This window comes from Vicia villosa, linkage group LG2 (genome assembly GCF_029867415.1).
Source record: "Vicia villosa cultivar HV-30 ecotype Madison, WI linkage group LG2, Vvil1.0, whole genome shotgun sequence".
Classification (NCBI taxonomy): Eukaryota; Viridiplantae; Streptophyta; class Magnoliopsida; order Fabales; family Fabaceae; genus Vicia; species Vicia villosa.
In genome coordinates this window covers 210,104,180-210,121,169 of record NC_081181.1, presented here as the reverse complement: position 1 = coordinate 210,121,169, position 16,990 = coordinate 210,104,180, and the positions used below count along the sequence as shown (strand labels likewise).

Below are 16,990 nucleotides of genomic sequence, written 5' to 3'. Positions count from 1 at the left end.
AAATCACTTATATTAACACATGAATTTACCATTAATTTACTCCTAACAAACTCTCCCCAACTTAGAGTTTTGTTTGTCCCTAAACAAAATTACTTACCTCCAGCAAAGTCTATCGACAATCAAGCAACAAGTTTTTTCAAAAAGTTTTTCTCAAGTGGTTCAATCCAGTAACTAAGTCAAATACTCCTCTTCTGCCTGCAAACTCAGAATATACACATGAAACAAACTTTGAAAGCAAATTACCTCCAGAAGTTCAAGACACTACACAATTGTAATTGAATCAGCACTAATCACTCTCATCAAAAAGTATGATGAATAAAAGAGGGGTTAAACACTCATCCAAACAATTAAATCAACAAAGATCCATATCATACGTTCACCAAATTGCTAGCATCAAGTACTGTGGAATCTGAGAATCAGAAGGTCTTTCTAGGGTTGTAATGCGGTTTAGATTCAAAGAAAAGAAGATAATCAAGGGTTGTTCCTAATCTAGGGAAGCATCCAAATCATAACTCATTCCTTCTTCTCTATAACTTTAATTCTCTCATCCGTTCATCTTTTTTCCATTCGTAGCTTGGTTTTTCTTTTTCACTTTTTTTTTTCAACAACCGTTATATTCAAACGCTGTTCTTTTTCCATAACAAATGTTTTTTTTTTCTTTCAAGCTACGAATTCTTTAATCTTTCACCAATTTCCACATGTACTTACTCTTCTTTTGAATGTGACTCTCCCCAACTTGGAGATCAACCTGTATTTAGATTATATGAATGCTCCCCTACTTTCTAAAATAGGTCAAAGAGAAAACACATCACCAAATTTTATGGTTGATGGTCCAAAACAAAACTTTTTATTGAGATCAAACTCACCAGGTATTTTCCTTAGTGCATATTATGATGCTTATCTTGACCTCAGGCTCAAAGAATGGTTAGCAAAGGATCACACTCTCACAGAAGCAAATAAGTTTTATATTGGAATAGGCTAAAAGAACTCTCAGATTCAAACAAGTGCCTAAATCACTTTCACAGATTTCCACAAACGATGCAGCAAATGGTTTAGCATGATACAAACAAGTCCAAAATAATTGATGGTCTCCTGCATATAGTAAACAATGGAAAGCTTTCCTCACAATGGTTAAGGCTAAACCAATCCAATACAATAGTGTACCATAAAGAACTTCTGTTAAGAATTCAGCAGTATTATTATAGGTGATGTTAGAAGGTGATCTGCACAAGTTTATGTTTTGTTTTTAGTATGCAATTATGATTGTGTTTTTGTTTTATGCAAGAATGTTATTTGTCATTTCGAGAAAGTGAATGCAAGAACGAGATAGAGTTTTCAATACCAAATGCAAATGACAATTTTTATTAATAAACTCAAACTTTGAAAGTAAATGGGGCCCTTACAAACCAACTCTATGCTTCGGGCAAGGCATGAGCGACATTGTTTTTCTTATTAATTGAAAGGGAAATAAAACACACGACAAAACAAATTACTCTGAAACATAAGCTATCTCCGGTATCTCCAGGCTTGTCCAATTTTGAAGCTGCTCTCCCGGTCTAATCATCCTGATGAAGTTAGACGTGCCCTCCATGTTGGATATTGTGGATACATGCTCATATCCACCTGTGATAAAAGTTTGTGTAATCGGAGGGAATCGCTGCTCTTCCTTTGCAGCCTTCTTTGTTGGCTGGTATCCTAACCCCAGACGATCTCTTTTCTCTTGCACTTCTGGAACCTTGCCCCAACCTTCCATCCTTGTGTCTTGCAGGTCTCTCCAGGATGTCACCGCCCTTCGCATTTTCTCAATTGGTAGCATGATAGCAGTGGCAATCTCTAGCGCTTGGAATGAAGTCTCTAATGCTTTTTCTCCAGCCTCAATGTATCGGTATGAGTCTAGATTGCTGACAAATATGTCCTCCTCCCCATTGATGGTTACTATAGAGTTCCCATCCACAAATTTCATCTTTTGGTGCAGAGTGGAGGTAACTGCCCCAGCAGCATGGATCCAAGGACGTCCCAATAAGCAGGTATACGCAGGTTCAATCTCCATTACTCGGAAATTGATGCAGAATGTATGGGGGCCTATTACCACAGGAAGGTCCACCTCTCCGAACACTGGGCTTTGCGACCCATCGAAGGCCTTGACCACCAGACGGCTTGGTCTTATTACTAGTCCTTCCAAGTCTATCTTGTCTAAGGTGGCCTTTGGCATTACGTTTAATGATGACCCCGTGTCGATCAGTACTCTAGACATATGAGCTTTCCCACATTGCATGGAGATATGCAGGGCTTTGTTATGCTCATTCCCTTGTGAGGGCAACTCGTGTTCACTGAAACTTAAGCATGCCCCAGCAGTAAGATTAGCCACCATTCCATCAAATTGATTTACAGTGATGTCTTTAGTCACATGGGCAGCGCTCAAGATCTTCATCAAGGTGTCTCGGTGTTTTTCTGAATGTATCAACAACGAGAGGAGTGATATCCTGGACGGAGTTTGGTGTAACTGGTCCACCACCTTATAATCGCTTTTCTTGATCAATGCCAAGAACTCTTCAGCATCTTTGTTAGTGGCCTCTTTGTCTTTGGATGTGCTCTTTTCAGTAGGGACCAAAGTAGTTTGATCACTTGCTTGTGCCAGGTTCTCGTTTGGTTTTGCAGTATTGAATATGCGGCCACTACGAGTCATGCCCCCAGGCCCAACGATGTTTGTCACGTCGGTATTAGTATTAGACTCATATTCCCAAGGGACTGCTTTCATTTTGTCCATAGGGTATGAGTCTCTGACCGGGATGATCCTAGTGTGTACCTGTGTAGGTATCAGCAATGGCGCCTTGGCGCAGGGAATGATTAATGTCTTCCTTGCCCCTTGCCTAGGTATTATCAATGGTTCATTCCTCTCCAGCATGGCCACATATTCCTCTTCAGGATATTCCTTAAACCGAACTACCCCTTGATCTACCAGTCTTTGTAGTGTTGTCTTAAAGGCTTCGTTATGTTCGAGGATAAACCCCTTTGCAAGTAGATACCTCTTAAGGGCATCTATGGGGGAGCTCCGTTGTTGAACAAACTCTTGCTCAGTGACTACCTCTATTGCGTTGACTGTGCCATCATGGCGAGGCATAGGGTTTGTCTTTACGTTAGGTTTGTCAAAAGCAATAGCCCCTGATTCTATTAGGTCTTGAACCTTGTGCCTAAATGCCCAACACTTTTCCAATGTATGTCCGGGAGAATTGTCATGAAATTCACACCTTTCATTAGGGTTGAACCTGGGTGGAATCTTCCCTGGAATTGGGGGTGGCATAGGTCTAAGCTCTACCAATGATTCACTCAGCAAATATTTTAGTATTTCACTCTTGGAAGTGGGTAGAGGATCGAATTTCCTCGGAGGACCTTGGAACCTGCTTTGTTGAGGTGGGTAGGACACAGGAGGTCTAGGCTCTTGATGCACTACTGCGTTGGTCTCCCCTTCCTTCTTTTTAGCGAAGGTTGAGGTGGGCCTCTTTGAGTGATAAGAGTTAGATGATGTTCCTTGTATTTTCCCATCTTTGATTCCGTCTTCAATTCTTTCTCCGATGACCACTAGATCCGAGAATCCTGAGGATACGCTTCCGATCATTTTATCATAGTATGGTCCTTGTAGAGTTCTCATGAACATGTCAACCAGTTCCTTTTCTAGCAACAGAGGTTGGTCTCGGGACGCCATTTCTCGCCATCTTTGTGCGTATTCCTTGAAGGACTCTTCTTTTTTCTGAGACATGTTCTGTAATTGCATTCGATTGGGTGCCATGTCCAGATTGTATTTATATTGCTTCAGGAATGTATTAGCAAGGTCGGTCCAGCTTCTGATATGTGTTTTTTCCAATTGCATGTACCACTCTACAGATGCCCCACTCAGGCAGTCTTGGAAAAAATGCATCATTAGTTTTTGGTCATTGGCATAAGCAGCCATCTTCCTGACGTACATGCGTAGATGACTCCTAGGGCATGTAAGTCCTTTGTATTTCTCGAAGTTGGGTACCTTGAATTTATGAGGAATAGTTAAATCTGGCACCAAGCTCATTTCGTAGGTATCCACATCAAAGACATCGTACCCTTCTATTGCTTTCAGCCTTTCCTCCAGTGCCTTGAATTGTCCATTGTTTCTAGCACTTTCCTCAGAATCAGCTTGAGTTTGCTTATGTTGGGGTTCCTGGTTTGTCTCATCCACCTCACCATATTGTAAATCCACATAATCCTCATCCTTAGGCGGATTGTTAGCAGGAATACGAACAGTGCGGGAGGCGCCCTCCTTCTGAGTGACGGGAATGAATCTTTCATGGGAAGCTTCCCCTTCCTCATGGGTTTTGGTAACTCTCTTTGATGAGTGGGCGTTTGACTTATGAGGGTCAAAGCTTTGAACAATTCCCAACAGTGGGTTGCCGTTGTTTGGCATTTCCTCATACCGATTCCGAATTTCCCTAGTTCTTTCCTGTTCATCCTTAATGTCCTTCATGAAACTCAGCATTTGAGCCATTCCTCCCTTAATCTCATCCACAATGCCTTTCAGCTGGGTTACTTCTTCGCGAAGGGCGGCTTGGTTCTGCTCTAGTTGTTCCATCGCTTTCTTCTTCTGAGCTCGGGTTTGATACACAGGTATGGTTGCTTGATTATCTTCTCCAATGGTGTGACTGGAGATAAAGATAGTTTTTTTTTAATGCTTGGTAATTAAATATGACATGCATGATATGAATGTTATGCTTATGCTATGTTCATGTCTTATCCACATTATTATAGTAAATATACATTCTTTTTCATTCTTTTTTTTTGCATATATTTATTTGGTGAATATTATAGGAACAATAAGTAAATGCGAAAATAAACACACTTTATTAATAGAAAGGAATACCACTTTATTGTTGGTTTACAAAAAAGGAATGGAAACTGAAATTTAAAATACTCAAAATAAATCAAATTAAAAGTACTTGAAATAAAAGCAACAAGGAAATAACATAAAGCTAAGAACGCCTTTGGATGTCTTCTTGGAACTTGTCCACCATGTCTCTACAAAGCTCCATAAACTCTTTGACGACTTTAGGAAGGATGATGGGAGACGATTCTGCTTTTTCCAAACTCTTTGGAGTATCTAGGATCAGATTATTACACAAGAAGACTAGCTTATCATGATTATCACGACATTTTTCATATTCTTCAATCATCTTAGGAACCATGCTCACATGCTCATTTGCCGTAAAAATAATTGTGTAGAGTCTCTTCCAATAGTCTTTTTCATCCAGGGCTTCCTCGTATTCCTCCTTTTGTCTTGTGAACACTTCCCTAAGTGATACCATAGCTTGAAATTCTCTATCGTACTCACTGGTGCGCTGTAAAAGTTCTTCTTCCGTGGTTAATCTTCTAGCGTGCTCTTGTTGTCCAGCATTGAGGGCTTCTTGAAGATCATATTTGAGGTTCCTTATTTCATCCTCTTGATCTTTAGTCCTATCAGTAAATTCAAAGATTACAGCTTCCAGATTTTTCTCAGATTCTGCTTTGTCATGGGAAGCCTTTTCGTAACGCCTTCTCCACCTTGCAATTTCCCTATCCGCTTGTTCCAACCTCTCATTATGTGCTTCCAGATTAAAATTAGCACTTAGAACTCCTTCGGTTGCACGTTTCCTTTTACCCCTTTGTCTATCATTTTCCTCCTTCATTGCTTGAAGTTCTTGATTTTTCTCTTTAAGGTCAAAGCGTAGTTGACTCTTTTCGTTGGTAAGTTGATGCAAATCAAGTTCTAGTTTCTCTTTTTCTTCTCGGGACGCCTCTAGGGCATCCTTGATCCCTTCTATCTCTTCGATGGATAGAGGGACAAGATCAGGAGAATCGGGCTTGTATGCGGGATCCACGACAAAAGGAAGCAAAATCTTCCCAACTCTTTCTTGTACCCATGCGGTATAAGGTGCTTTTGCAATTGCATTCTTTGGCCCAAAATATTTTCTTTGAACCTGACTCCAAGCTTGAATTATTTTTTTCAATTATTGTTGTTCGGAAGGTTCACTATCCATAGAATGTCTTAATTGACGCAATGCTAAAACGGGGTTATAATTAATACAACCAAGAGTCCCTATTAATGGCACATTGTCGAAATCTCCGCATTTGTAAATAATCCTATCAGAATTTAATTTCTTTGCATACCATAGGATAGAATCCGCTTTAAGAGCCCTTAGCTTTTGAGCCAAATATTTCTAGTCAATTATTTGATAAGACCACTAGCTTTATAGAGATGAGAAGTCAACCAAGAATATAGCAAGTGGACACAACAAAATAGCATTCCCTTCTTCTTTTCATATTTCGTATGGATAGCATAATAAATATTAGCGAGGATAGTCGGAGTAGGATCTTTTCCATGAATCCTAAAAGAGGTGAAAGCATGAATGGCGGCGGGATCAATATAGTCAATATTTTTTGGCAACAAAGCAACACCAAAAACCAAGAGAGCTAACATATGTCCACAAATGTCCCATTGTTTCTTTTGAGCATATATCAAAGCTTGATTTTCTAAATAAGATCTCTTGATCCCCTGCACATCTCCATTAGTTTTATAATTAGACTTCAATTCCGCATCGGATATTCCCAAAGCCTTTGCCAAATTTGAAAAATCAACTTCTTTACCTACACCAGTATAGAATTCCTTTTTAATTTTTGAGAAACCCAACACAACATCCATCTCTTCCAAGGTCGGAGCCATAGAATTGAACCAATGCGGTAATAGCTTCCTCTTGTACTTTCACCCTTAGCAAGTCCAAAATATTCCCATAGCGGATTAAAAACCTATCCAAAGCACTTGATGGTAATTTTTCCTTGATTATTTTCAGCTTCTTGATATCCGGAGTGGAAACGGTAAAGTGAACAATGGTCTTCTTGGTACTCATCCTTCCTACACATTCACCAAATAGAATATATTTTTACATGTATATTATATTTTTTTGTTTACTATTTTTTTTGTGGATAAAACATGATGAAGATGCAAATGAGAGATGATGCATGTAAACACACCAAAAAAAAATCATAGCAACACACAAAAAATATAAAACAACCAAACATATAAGACAAAAATATAACATAATATTTCAAGAAACCCAGGTTCATAGGTTCGACGTAGGGGGCTCTAGGGAGCCAACCTTTTTATGGGGGGTTCTAGAAGGTCTCATGGGGTCGTTCGTAGCCTCCGAGACTCTTTGTCTCTTCGGATTTTAGAACGACTCATTTTATCCATGAGGTTCGAATTTTTGGGGTAGGTTCTCGGAGAGATCAGCCAAGTATCCAGTCCAGCCCTCAACAAAGTCAAGCCTCGTTTTGGACATTTCCGAATACTCAACCCACTCCGAGTGGAGTTATCAATGAGACTCGTAGGCGATTCAACTCCCCTATTGATCTCAAAGTTAACTCCCACACTTAGGGTTTAACACAACATAGAAAATACCAGCAATGCATATAATATATAATCAAACATTTTAAGGCAGATAAATAAACATTTAATAAAAAAAAACAAAAACAAATAAATAATTTAAAATTTATTAAAAAAAAATGAACCTCCCCCAAACCCTAAAAGATGGCAAGTTTGCCAACCCTAAAATGCGCCCAAACCTAAACCCTGCCAAAACCTATAGGAGCATAGTATTCACCATTTAAGTGTTCCCCAGCAGAGTCGCCAGCTGTAGCAACCTGCCTAAAAATTTAATGTTTAGAGTCGCCACCTATTCTACCAAGGCGAATAGGAAACCTTTAATGGTTATGAGATTCAAGGTAATATATTATATTCGGGTTAAGGGAAGGTGTTAGGCACCCAAAACCCTTTCCTAAAGGTTAACATTTCAAAGATCAGGGTTATGGAAAAAACATAAAAGGGTAACAGACAATTAGTAGGGTTAAAAGTTTAATTATTGAAAATGATTAAGGTTTGGAAGAGGGGGACTCGCCTTGTTGCCAAGTGCCTACGTACTTCCTTAGGGAGGATCAGAGTCTACGTAGTTCGGGGAAGGGTTGTACGCCCTTAGAGTTGTAATTTGATTTGATATGGTTTTTTAGAGGCTTTTGAATAGCCTATAGTTATGATAATTTGTAGTTCAATATTCGTGGTTTTTGAAAAGTGTTTTAAGATTGGGCGTACAACCCTGATTTTGATTTGTACTATTAACCGCAATAATCGATTGATTCAATTATCATAGTTAAAAGATTGAACATTTGCACCATTACCAATTTTAATCAATTAATTTGATTATTACTAATAACAGATTAAGGTATTTTTTAATTACTCTTATGAATTGATTTGCATTGTTACCCCTCGTAATCGATTGATTCGATTAAAAAGAATAACAAATTAAGGCGGGAGAAGGAGAACGGTTAATCATCACAACTAATAAAATAGTTTCAACCATTTAACCAAATAAAAACTAATTTTATTCTAATTAAATAGCATCTTAATTAAAATTATTGTTGACCATAGAGATTAATTGATTTAATCGGAACGAACAACAAATTATAAATTTTTAATACAAATATTGCACATTTATTCTTTATTTTATAATAAAAAAAATAATTATTATAACTTATTATATTAAAAAAGTCTTTTAATTAAAATAAACAAAAAAAAATTAAGACTTATTAGTTTATTAGAAATTGTGATTCAGTGTGGCCAGGTTGGGTTTTATATTATGGGCATTAATTTTGGGGCGTTAGATCTAGACTAAGTGGAGATCTAAGGGTTCAAATCTGAGGGTGCATAGTGGTGATCATAGTTTAAGGCGCACAGGATCCGGATGGAATTCTCAGAAAAAATATTGTGGGAGAGAGGGCTCGAACCTGCGACCCTCCGCTCCCAAACGCGCCTATTAACCATCCCAACCAAGCTTTTTCGCTGATTATAACACGCGCTAGGTAACTTATGTATTAACATCACACGCATGCAATGGAAAACGCGCGAAATTTCAAACCCACAAACCAGATGATGACAGCGCATCATCTTCCCCAAAATACCTGCAAAAACTCTATAACATTTTCTACGGTTTTGCTACCAAGACACTCGTAGCGAACAAAAACCTGGAAAACAGCGATTAGCGTATTCAAGCATATTAACATGGCGCGATCATCTCATTCTTTTCGTCTCAGTCATACGATCTCAAATATATTCTCAATTCACCCTAATTTAACCTCTACCAAAAACCCCTAATTGGAAACCCTAGAACTCGCGACGGCCTCCAATGGTGATTCAGATAAACACGCCCAGAAACACTGATTAACGCATCACGAATGTTCAAAGCAATCATACAAACCACAATATGCAATCATAACTTCATGAAAATGCGTGAATTACTCTAATCGAGCCAATTTTCAGAGTTACTTACCTCGGCTTATAGGAGATTGTTCTGGGGTTGTTGGTGTCGTGTGAGTATCCCAACAGCTTCAGAGTGATCCCACGAACGTATTGCAATCCTCAAATTCTTTTGAAAAGCTCTTGATCACTGAAATCGAGTTTGAGTTTTTGCAATGGTTTTTTTCGTGCGTGAGTATGCTTCCTCTCCAGAATTTCCAACCCCTCTCCTTGTGCCTTGTGTTCAGTACTTATAGAGGGACAGAATTAGGTTAAAAAACAAAGCCCAAGGTCCTTGAATCCAATCTTTCCAAGTTTGTGAAAATTGATTTTTTCTTTGAATACAATCTTTCTATTTTGGCCAAGATTTTGTATCAATCTCTCCCATTTGATTATGCACGAAAATTACAATATATTTGGTCATTAATATTGATTGGAAATCACCAAAATATATTTTTTATCAAAATATTTGATTTCTCACTTATTTAAATCATTAAAAATCAATTTTAAATGAAATAAAATTGTGTAAAAATCCAATAAAGTAATAAAATTCGTGGCATATGTTTTAGATAACTTATGGGCCAAGTTCAAGTCATAAAAGTATGGGCCTATTTGCAAGAAATCCAATTTGAACCTCCTTTTTTCACATTTAGTCCTCCAAAATCACCCAACTTTGATCAAGCATATCTCATTCAATTTTTAAGCTATGAGGGAGTTCTAATACTTTTTGGAAACCTCAAGAGGTCCTCTATAATCCACTTTGGAATATATTTTTCATTTGGAGCTTTTCTCTTGATCATATCCTCTTTGGGAAAAAACTGCTTTTGGAGGATGCCTGAAAATGACCTGTAATCTTTTGCATTGTATCTCTCAAATGAATCATTTCTAGCCCTGGCTTGTGAGAGACAAATTTGTAGGGAATCCAATTTCCTTCAAAATAGGCTTTGAGTGGGAAATTTTTGATGTTCCACGTGAAAGTTATGCCCAGTCAAAGTTGGGTTGACTTTCTCCTAAAGAAACCCTAATTTGAACCTTTTTATATTTGTTCATCTCTGAGTTTCTATTAATGGAATCATGATCAAGCTTTGATCAAATGATGGATATACATCCCCATACTTGTTGTGTGACCAATAGTTAGAAGTTTGGATCATGCCTTGACTTTGGATTTGAATTAGTTTGTTTGTAGATCTTGGGACTATTTGAGCAGGTAACCTTTGGAGTGGTGCCTTGACTTTTGCCATGGAGTTAAATTAGATCACTATAAACCATATACCCTTGATTAGGAGCCTTATCTCATTGATCCCTCTTAGAGGAATCTCAAACCCTAGCCTTAGGAGGCTCTTGGCTAAGAGTGTTGCTTGAATGGAACCCTAGTCTTTGAATCTTTGTAGGTGAAGTAGATGGGGCAAATTTTGGGGTATGACAGGAGTCACCCTCAAGAACACATGATCTCCTTCTTGAAATTCAAGTTTCCGTCTTCTTTTATCATGATAACTCTTCTGATGACTCTGAGAAGTCTTCATCTTCTCCTTAATCATCTTAATCTTTTCTGTTGTCTCTTGAACAATTTCCGGCCCAATCACAGCACTTTCGCCAGATTCATACCAACAAAAAGGCTTCCTACACCTCCGACCATACAAAGCTTCAAACGGAGCCATACCAATACTCGAGTGAAAACTATTATTGTAAGTTAATTCGATCAAGGGTAGATAACTATCCCAAGCACCACCTCTTTCCAACACACAAGCACGCAACAGATCTTCTAGTGATTGAATAGTTCTTTCCGTCTGTCCATCCGTCTGCGGATGGTAAGCAGAACTCAATCTCAGCTTAGTACCCAAAGCCTTCTGCAAACCTTCCCAGAATCTGGATGTAAACCTTGGATCTCTATCTGACACGATACTCGAAGGAATACCATGTAAACTCACTATCTTCTCAATATATAATTGAGCCAGCTTCTCCATCGGGTAATCCATTCTCATTGGTATAAAGTGAGCAGACTTTGTCAACCCGTCCACAATAACCCAAATCGCTTCACAATTCTTCACCGTCCTCGGCAAACCTGAAACAAAATCCATATATATACTATTCCACTTCCATTCCGGAATAAATAACAGTTGCATAGCTCCATACAGTTTTTGATGCTCAATCTTCGACTTCTGGCAAGTCAAACAAGCATAGACAAATTCAACTATTTCCCTTTTCATTCCAGGCCACCAAAACAGCTTCTTTAAGTCATGATACATCTTGGTAGCACCAGGATGAATACTCAATCCGCTACAATGTCCCTCCTCAAGAATGCTTCTTCTCAATTCGGCAACATCAGGAACACAAACACGATTACCAAACCTCATTATACCATTCTCGTCGATTCTGAATTCACCTCCTTTATCTTGGTTAATCAAAGTCAACTTATCAACCAATTCTACATCAGTCTTCTGACCCTCTCGGATTTCCTCAAGAATACCACTAGTCAGCTTCAGCATACCCAATTTAACATTGGTAGGAGTGTCTTCACATACTAAACTCAAATCTCGGAATTGCTCAATTAAATCCAATTCTCTCACCATAAGCATAGACATATGCAGGGACTTCCTACTCAATGCATCGGCAACAACATTTGCTTTACCCGGATGATAATTCAGTTCAAAATCATAATCCTTGAGAAATTCTAACCATCTTTTTTGTCTCATATTCAGCTCTTTTTGATCAAAGAGATACTTCAAACTCTTGTGATCGCTAAACACTTCAAACCTTGAACCATATAGATAATGCCTCCACAATTTCAACACAAATACCACTGCCGCCAACTCTAAGTCATAAGTCGGATAATTTCTCTCATGCACTTTGAGTTGTCTCGACGCATAAGCGATTACCTGTTGATTCTTCATCAGTACACCTCCTAATCCCATCAATGAAGCATCACAATAAACAACAAAAGACTACGCCAGGTTCGGCAAAATCAAGATCGGCGCACTAGTCAACCTCTTCTTCAACTCTTGGAATCCTTCTTCACATTTCGAATCCCAGACGAAAGCTTGACCCTTCCTAGTCAACTTAGTTAACGGCAATGCTAACTTTGAAAAACCTTCAATGAACTTTCTATAGTAACCCGCAAGACCAAGGAAACTACGGATTTCGGAAACTGACTTCGGAGCTTCCCATTGAGACACTGCTTCTACTTTCGTTGGGTCAACGGCAATACCATCTTTAGAAATTACATGCCCAAGAAAGCTTACTTCACTTAGCCAAAACTCACACTTTGACAGTTTCGCATAAAGTTTCTTTTCCTTCAATAGTTCCAATACCACTCTTAGATGCTCTGCATGCTCGTCTTCACTTTTAGAATATATTAGAATATCATCGATAAATACCACCACGAACTGATCCAGGTAAGGATGGAAGATCCTATTCATATACTCCATGAAAACCCCCGGCGCATTAGTTACTCCAAATGGCATCACTGTATATTCGTAATGACCATACCTTGTTCTAAATACCGTCTTCTGAATATCGTCCTTCTTCACCCGAATCTGATGATATCCCGACCTCAAGTCAATTTTGCTGAACACGCTCGCACCAACCAATTGATCCATTAAATCATCAATCCTTGGCAATGGATACCGATTCTTGATAGTAACTTTATTCAGTTGCCTATAATCCACACACAGCCTCATTGAGCCTTCTTTCTTCTTCACTAGTAACACTGGTGCACCCCACGGTGAGACACTAGGACGAATAAATTTCTTCTCAAGTAACTCTTCCAATTGACTCTTCAACTCAGTCAATTCCGATGCCGACATACGATAAGGTGCCATCGACACAGGACTAGTTCCAGGAATTAATTCAATAGCAAAATCTACCTCCCTCTCTAGCGGTAATTCTCTTACATCTTCTGGGAAAACTTCTGGAAATTCACATACTACCGGTAAGTCACTACTCACCGCTTTCTTTTTCACTTCCATGGATGCAATCAACATAAACACGGCCGCCCCGTCCTTCATTGCTTCATCCACTTGTCTAGCCGTCATCGCTAAATCCTCAACATTGACATCTTCAAGAAAAATAACCGTCTTCGTGAAACAGTTGATATGAACCCGATTAAATTGCAACCAATTCATGCCCAGGATAACATCAAGTTGTTCTAACGGAAGGCACACTAAGTCCATTCTGAATTCTCTACCAAAAATATCAATTGGGCAGTTCAAACAAGCAAACGAAGTAGTCACTGAACCCGACGCAGGAGTGTCAATGATCATACTCCCATTAATATCAGATATTTCCAAATTCAGGCGTTTAGCACAATCCAATGAAATAAACGAGTGAGTTGCTCCAGTATCTATTATTGCAATTAAAGGAGTGCCATGGATAAAACACGTACCTTTAATCAACCGATCATCTGGAGTAGTCTCCGAACTAGATAAGGCGAACACCTTACCACCAGCTTGATTCTTCCTCGGCTTAGGACACTTAGGACTAATATGACCTTCTTCTCCGCAGTTGAAACAAGTCACAGTGTTCCCTTTGCACTCAATAGCAATGTGACCTGCCTTTCCACATCTGTAGCACTTCTTTTCCTCACTTTTGCACTCGTGAATGCGATGTCCAGGTTCTCCACACGTGAAGCACTTAATAGGGGCACTAGAGTCTCCGCCACTAGGTTTCTTCCAGCCTCCAGCTTTCTGGTTACCCTTACCATATGGCTTACCACGATCCATATGCTTTTTCCCTTTCCTGTCGACTAACTCGCGAGAGTGTGACGACTTCAGCTTAATATTGTCTTCTTCAAAGATTCGGCTGCAGTCAACCAAATCGACAAACCTGCGAATCCTCTGGTATCTGATACCCTGTTTAATCTCATCACGAAGACCATTTTCAAACTTAACACACTTCGAGAACTCACTAGCCTCATCATTATTGTAGTGGACATAATACTTTGCCAGTTCAACAAACTTGGACGCATACTCTGGCACGGTCATGTTACCTTGTGTCAGCTCCAAAAATTCAATCTCTTTCCTGCCTCTAACATCCCCAGGAAAGTACCTCCACAAGAATTCTCTCTTGAACACAGCCCAAGTGATTGCAACACCTGCAGCTTGCAGTTCGTCCCTACTAGCCATCCACCAATCATCAGCTTCTTCAGACAGCATGTGAGTACCATATCTCACCTTCAGATTTTCGTCACAATCAATCATCCGGAAGATCCTTTCAATTTCCTTTAGCCACTTCTGGGCGCCTTCGGCATCGTGAGTGCCTTTGAGCAACGGAGGGTTGTTCCTCTGAAAACTGTTTAGCTGTCTGTCAGCACCAATTCCATCCCCATTGGCATTCCCTCCCAACACACCAGCAATCATGCCCAGAGCCTCAGCAATCGCATCGTCGTTCCTTCCACCTCTTCCGGCCATTGTTCTGCTAAATATCAAACAATATTCATTAGAACAAGAAGTATCGACAGTGTTAACCTTACACTAATCATATACGAAGGATTAACCGACACTAAGACTCTGACTCAACGACCGACAATGCTCTGATACCACTATTGTAACACCCTTCTAATACCCCGCATAAATATTAAACAATAATCAGAGTAAAACATGAAAAGGGCATTACAACTTCCATATAATTAAAATAATACTCATGTCATGCCATAAAAAGGAACGTTAAACCCAAATATCATTCAGATCGTCATGTCAACACAGCGGAATTATATTTAACATCTGAACAATGCAACATCCAAAGTCATAGACTTAAAACACCACCATAATAAAATACTGAAATAAAAAGAGTTCCACAAATAACTCTAAACAACGCCCCCAGTGTTACACGACCAGAGCATGACACAGACCCAACTGACTCTAACGAACTACTTGACGAGCTAATCCTCACCAAGTACAAGAGCTACTCCTCAATCTGAAAAATAACAACAATAAGGGTGAGTCTCATTCACATTTAACTAATGTTATAAGATATAGATAATAAAATATCATTTCACATGCCATTCACCCAATCACAGTACGATCAGATTCAAACCATACAATCAGTAAGCAAACAACCAATCAACACATATTATAACATTGGACAATCTTCCATTCATGTTATAATAGCACAAACAGCCTAATGCAATGCAACTACATGCATGTGGTACCAAAATCTGGGATAACCCAACTCACCGATCCACCATCATCAAGGATACGGTAACACCCACTCACTAATTCCGCACAATGGGAATTAGCTACCACTGATCCACCATCGTCAAGGACCAGCCACATAATGATTATGAATGCATGCATCAACCATAACATGCTCATCACCCACATAAATCGACCAAATGTCATAATCATCAATTACCATAATAAATAGCCACACATAATCATGCTATTCTTCAACCATAGTAAAACACATATTTTATACCAACAATACATGTATAACAAACATCGCTTACAACCACAACATCATACAGGTAAAACATTCATTAGCGTACCTATAAGCGTAAACCACCACAACCAAATAAAATTGAGTCACAACTTAAAACACCGTTTTATTATATAAATTATTTGATTAGCTTCACTATACTCGAAACGGCTCCAAAATCCGGCTTACGGTTTAAAAGTTACACCTCTTTAAAACTTTTCAAAACGGCCTGTCACCAACAACCAACAGCACGCGGCGCCACACTCACTTTGCGGCGCAGAACGGATAGGAACTACGCCTTCGCGGCGCAAACAAAGGTTCGCAGCGCGTACTGAACACAACACAACTTCCTAGCTTTCTACCAAGCAGTTCGCGGCGCCAACTCCTGGACGCGGCGCCAACTGGCGATTTCCAGAACTCCGAATCGCAGAAAACAGCCTGCGATTTTGCCCTTCCTTCACCAAATCATTACCAAACCAATCCCATTCCAACCCGATTTCGCATACAGTGAAACAAACACATATTATAACACATTATAATACATTTAAATCATCTAATTAACACCATACATGATCAGCACAATCATTACCAAATCAATCCTCCCAAAACCTAACATTTCTACAACCTAAGCATAACTCAATTGGTACGATTAACATGATCAATTCTATCGTACTACCTATAACCCCATAATAGAAGATAAACGGAAGAGTCCCCCCTTACCTGAAGGTTGATTCTTCGTTCTTCCTCGCGTCGCACTTCCTCGCTTCTCTGCTCTTTCACGTTCATACTTCTCTTCTCCCTTTGGTTCTCTATCCACAATTCCTTTTTTTTCTATTTAATGAAAATAAGCTTATCATTAGTAATGGGCTTCACAACTGACACCCCCCCTTCTACTAAAAGCGACACTGGCCCATTAGCCTCATTATTTCCATTTTTCTCAGTTAACTCAAATAATTCTAATATTTAATCCAAAAATTAATTAAATTAAATAAAGAATTTTATGGGGTGTTACATCATAAAGATCTTTCTGATTGGAAATCATGTTCCGACTTTGCTTGGTGACATGTATTTCTCTATTCATCATAGGAATCGCCAAGGCGACGGAATCATTGTATGTTGTGCACCTCTTTTGTTCAAATGGATTGTTTCACACTTACCTAAGTCTCCTATTTTCACGGAAAACCGAGAAGGTTTGCGTTGGCCTCGAAGACTTATGTCGCTTACTAATAATGATAT

General features: G+C 39.1%; 1 protein-coding gene across 1 annotated transcript; it reads right to left on the bottom strand.

Moving 5' to 3' along the window:
- Positions 1 to 1,489: 1,489 nt before the first annotated feature.
- On the bottom strand, positions 1,490 to 4,513 carry LOC131651220 (uncharacterized). The gene is made up of 2 exons (XM_058920887.1): positions 3,873 to 4,513; positions 1,490 to 3,398 (listed from the first exon to the last, which is right to left on the bottom strand). The coding sequence occupies exons 1-2, from the start codon at positions 4,511 to 4,513 to the stop codon at positions 1,490 to 1,492; spliced, it is 2,550 nt and encodes an 849-aa protein (XP_058776870.1).
- Between the last annotated feature and the right edge of the window lie 12,477 nt (positions 4,514 to 16,990).

What these genes read in the sequence shown, in the direction of transcription:
- LOC131651220 (XM_058920887.1), bottom strand. Translation starts at nt 4,513, where the DNA reads ATGGCTCAAATGCTGAGTTTCATGAAGGACATTAAGGATGAACAGGAA. An exon ending in AGTGGGGCATCTGTAGAGTG is followed by an intron (nt 3,399 to 3,872) that starts GTACATGCAATT and finishes TCAACAAAGCAG; the next exon opens with GTTCCAAGGTCCTCCGAGGA.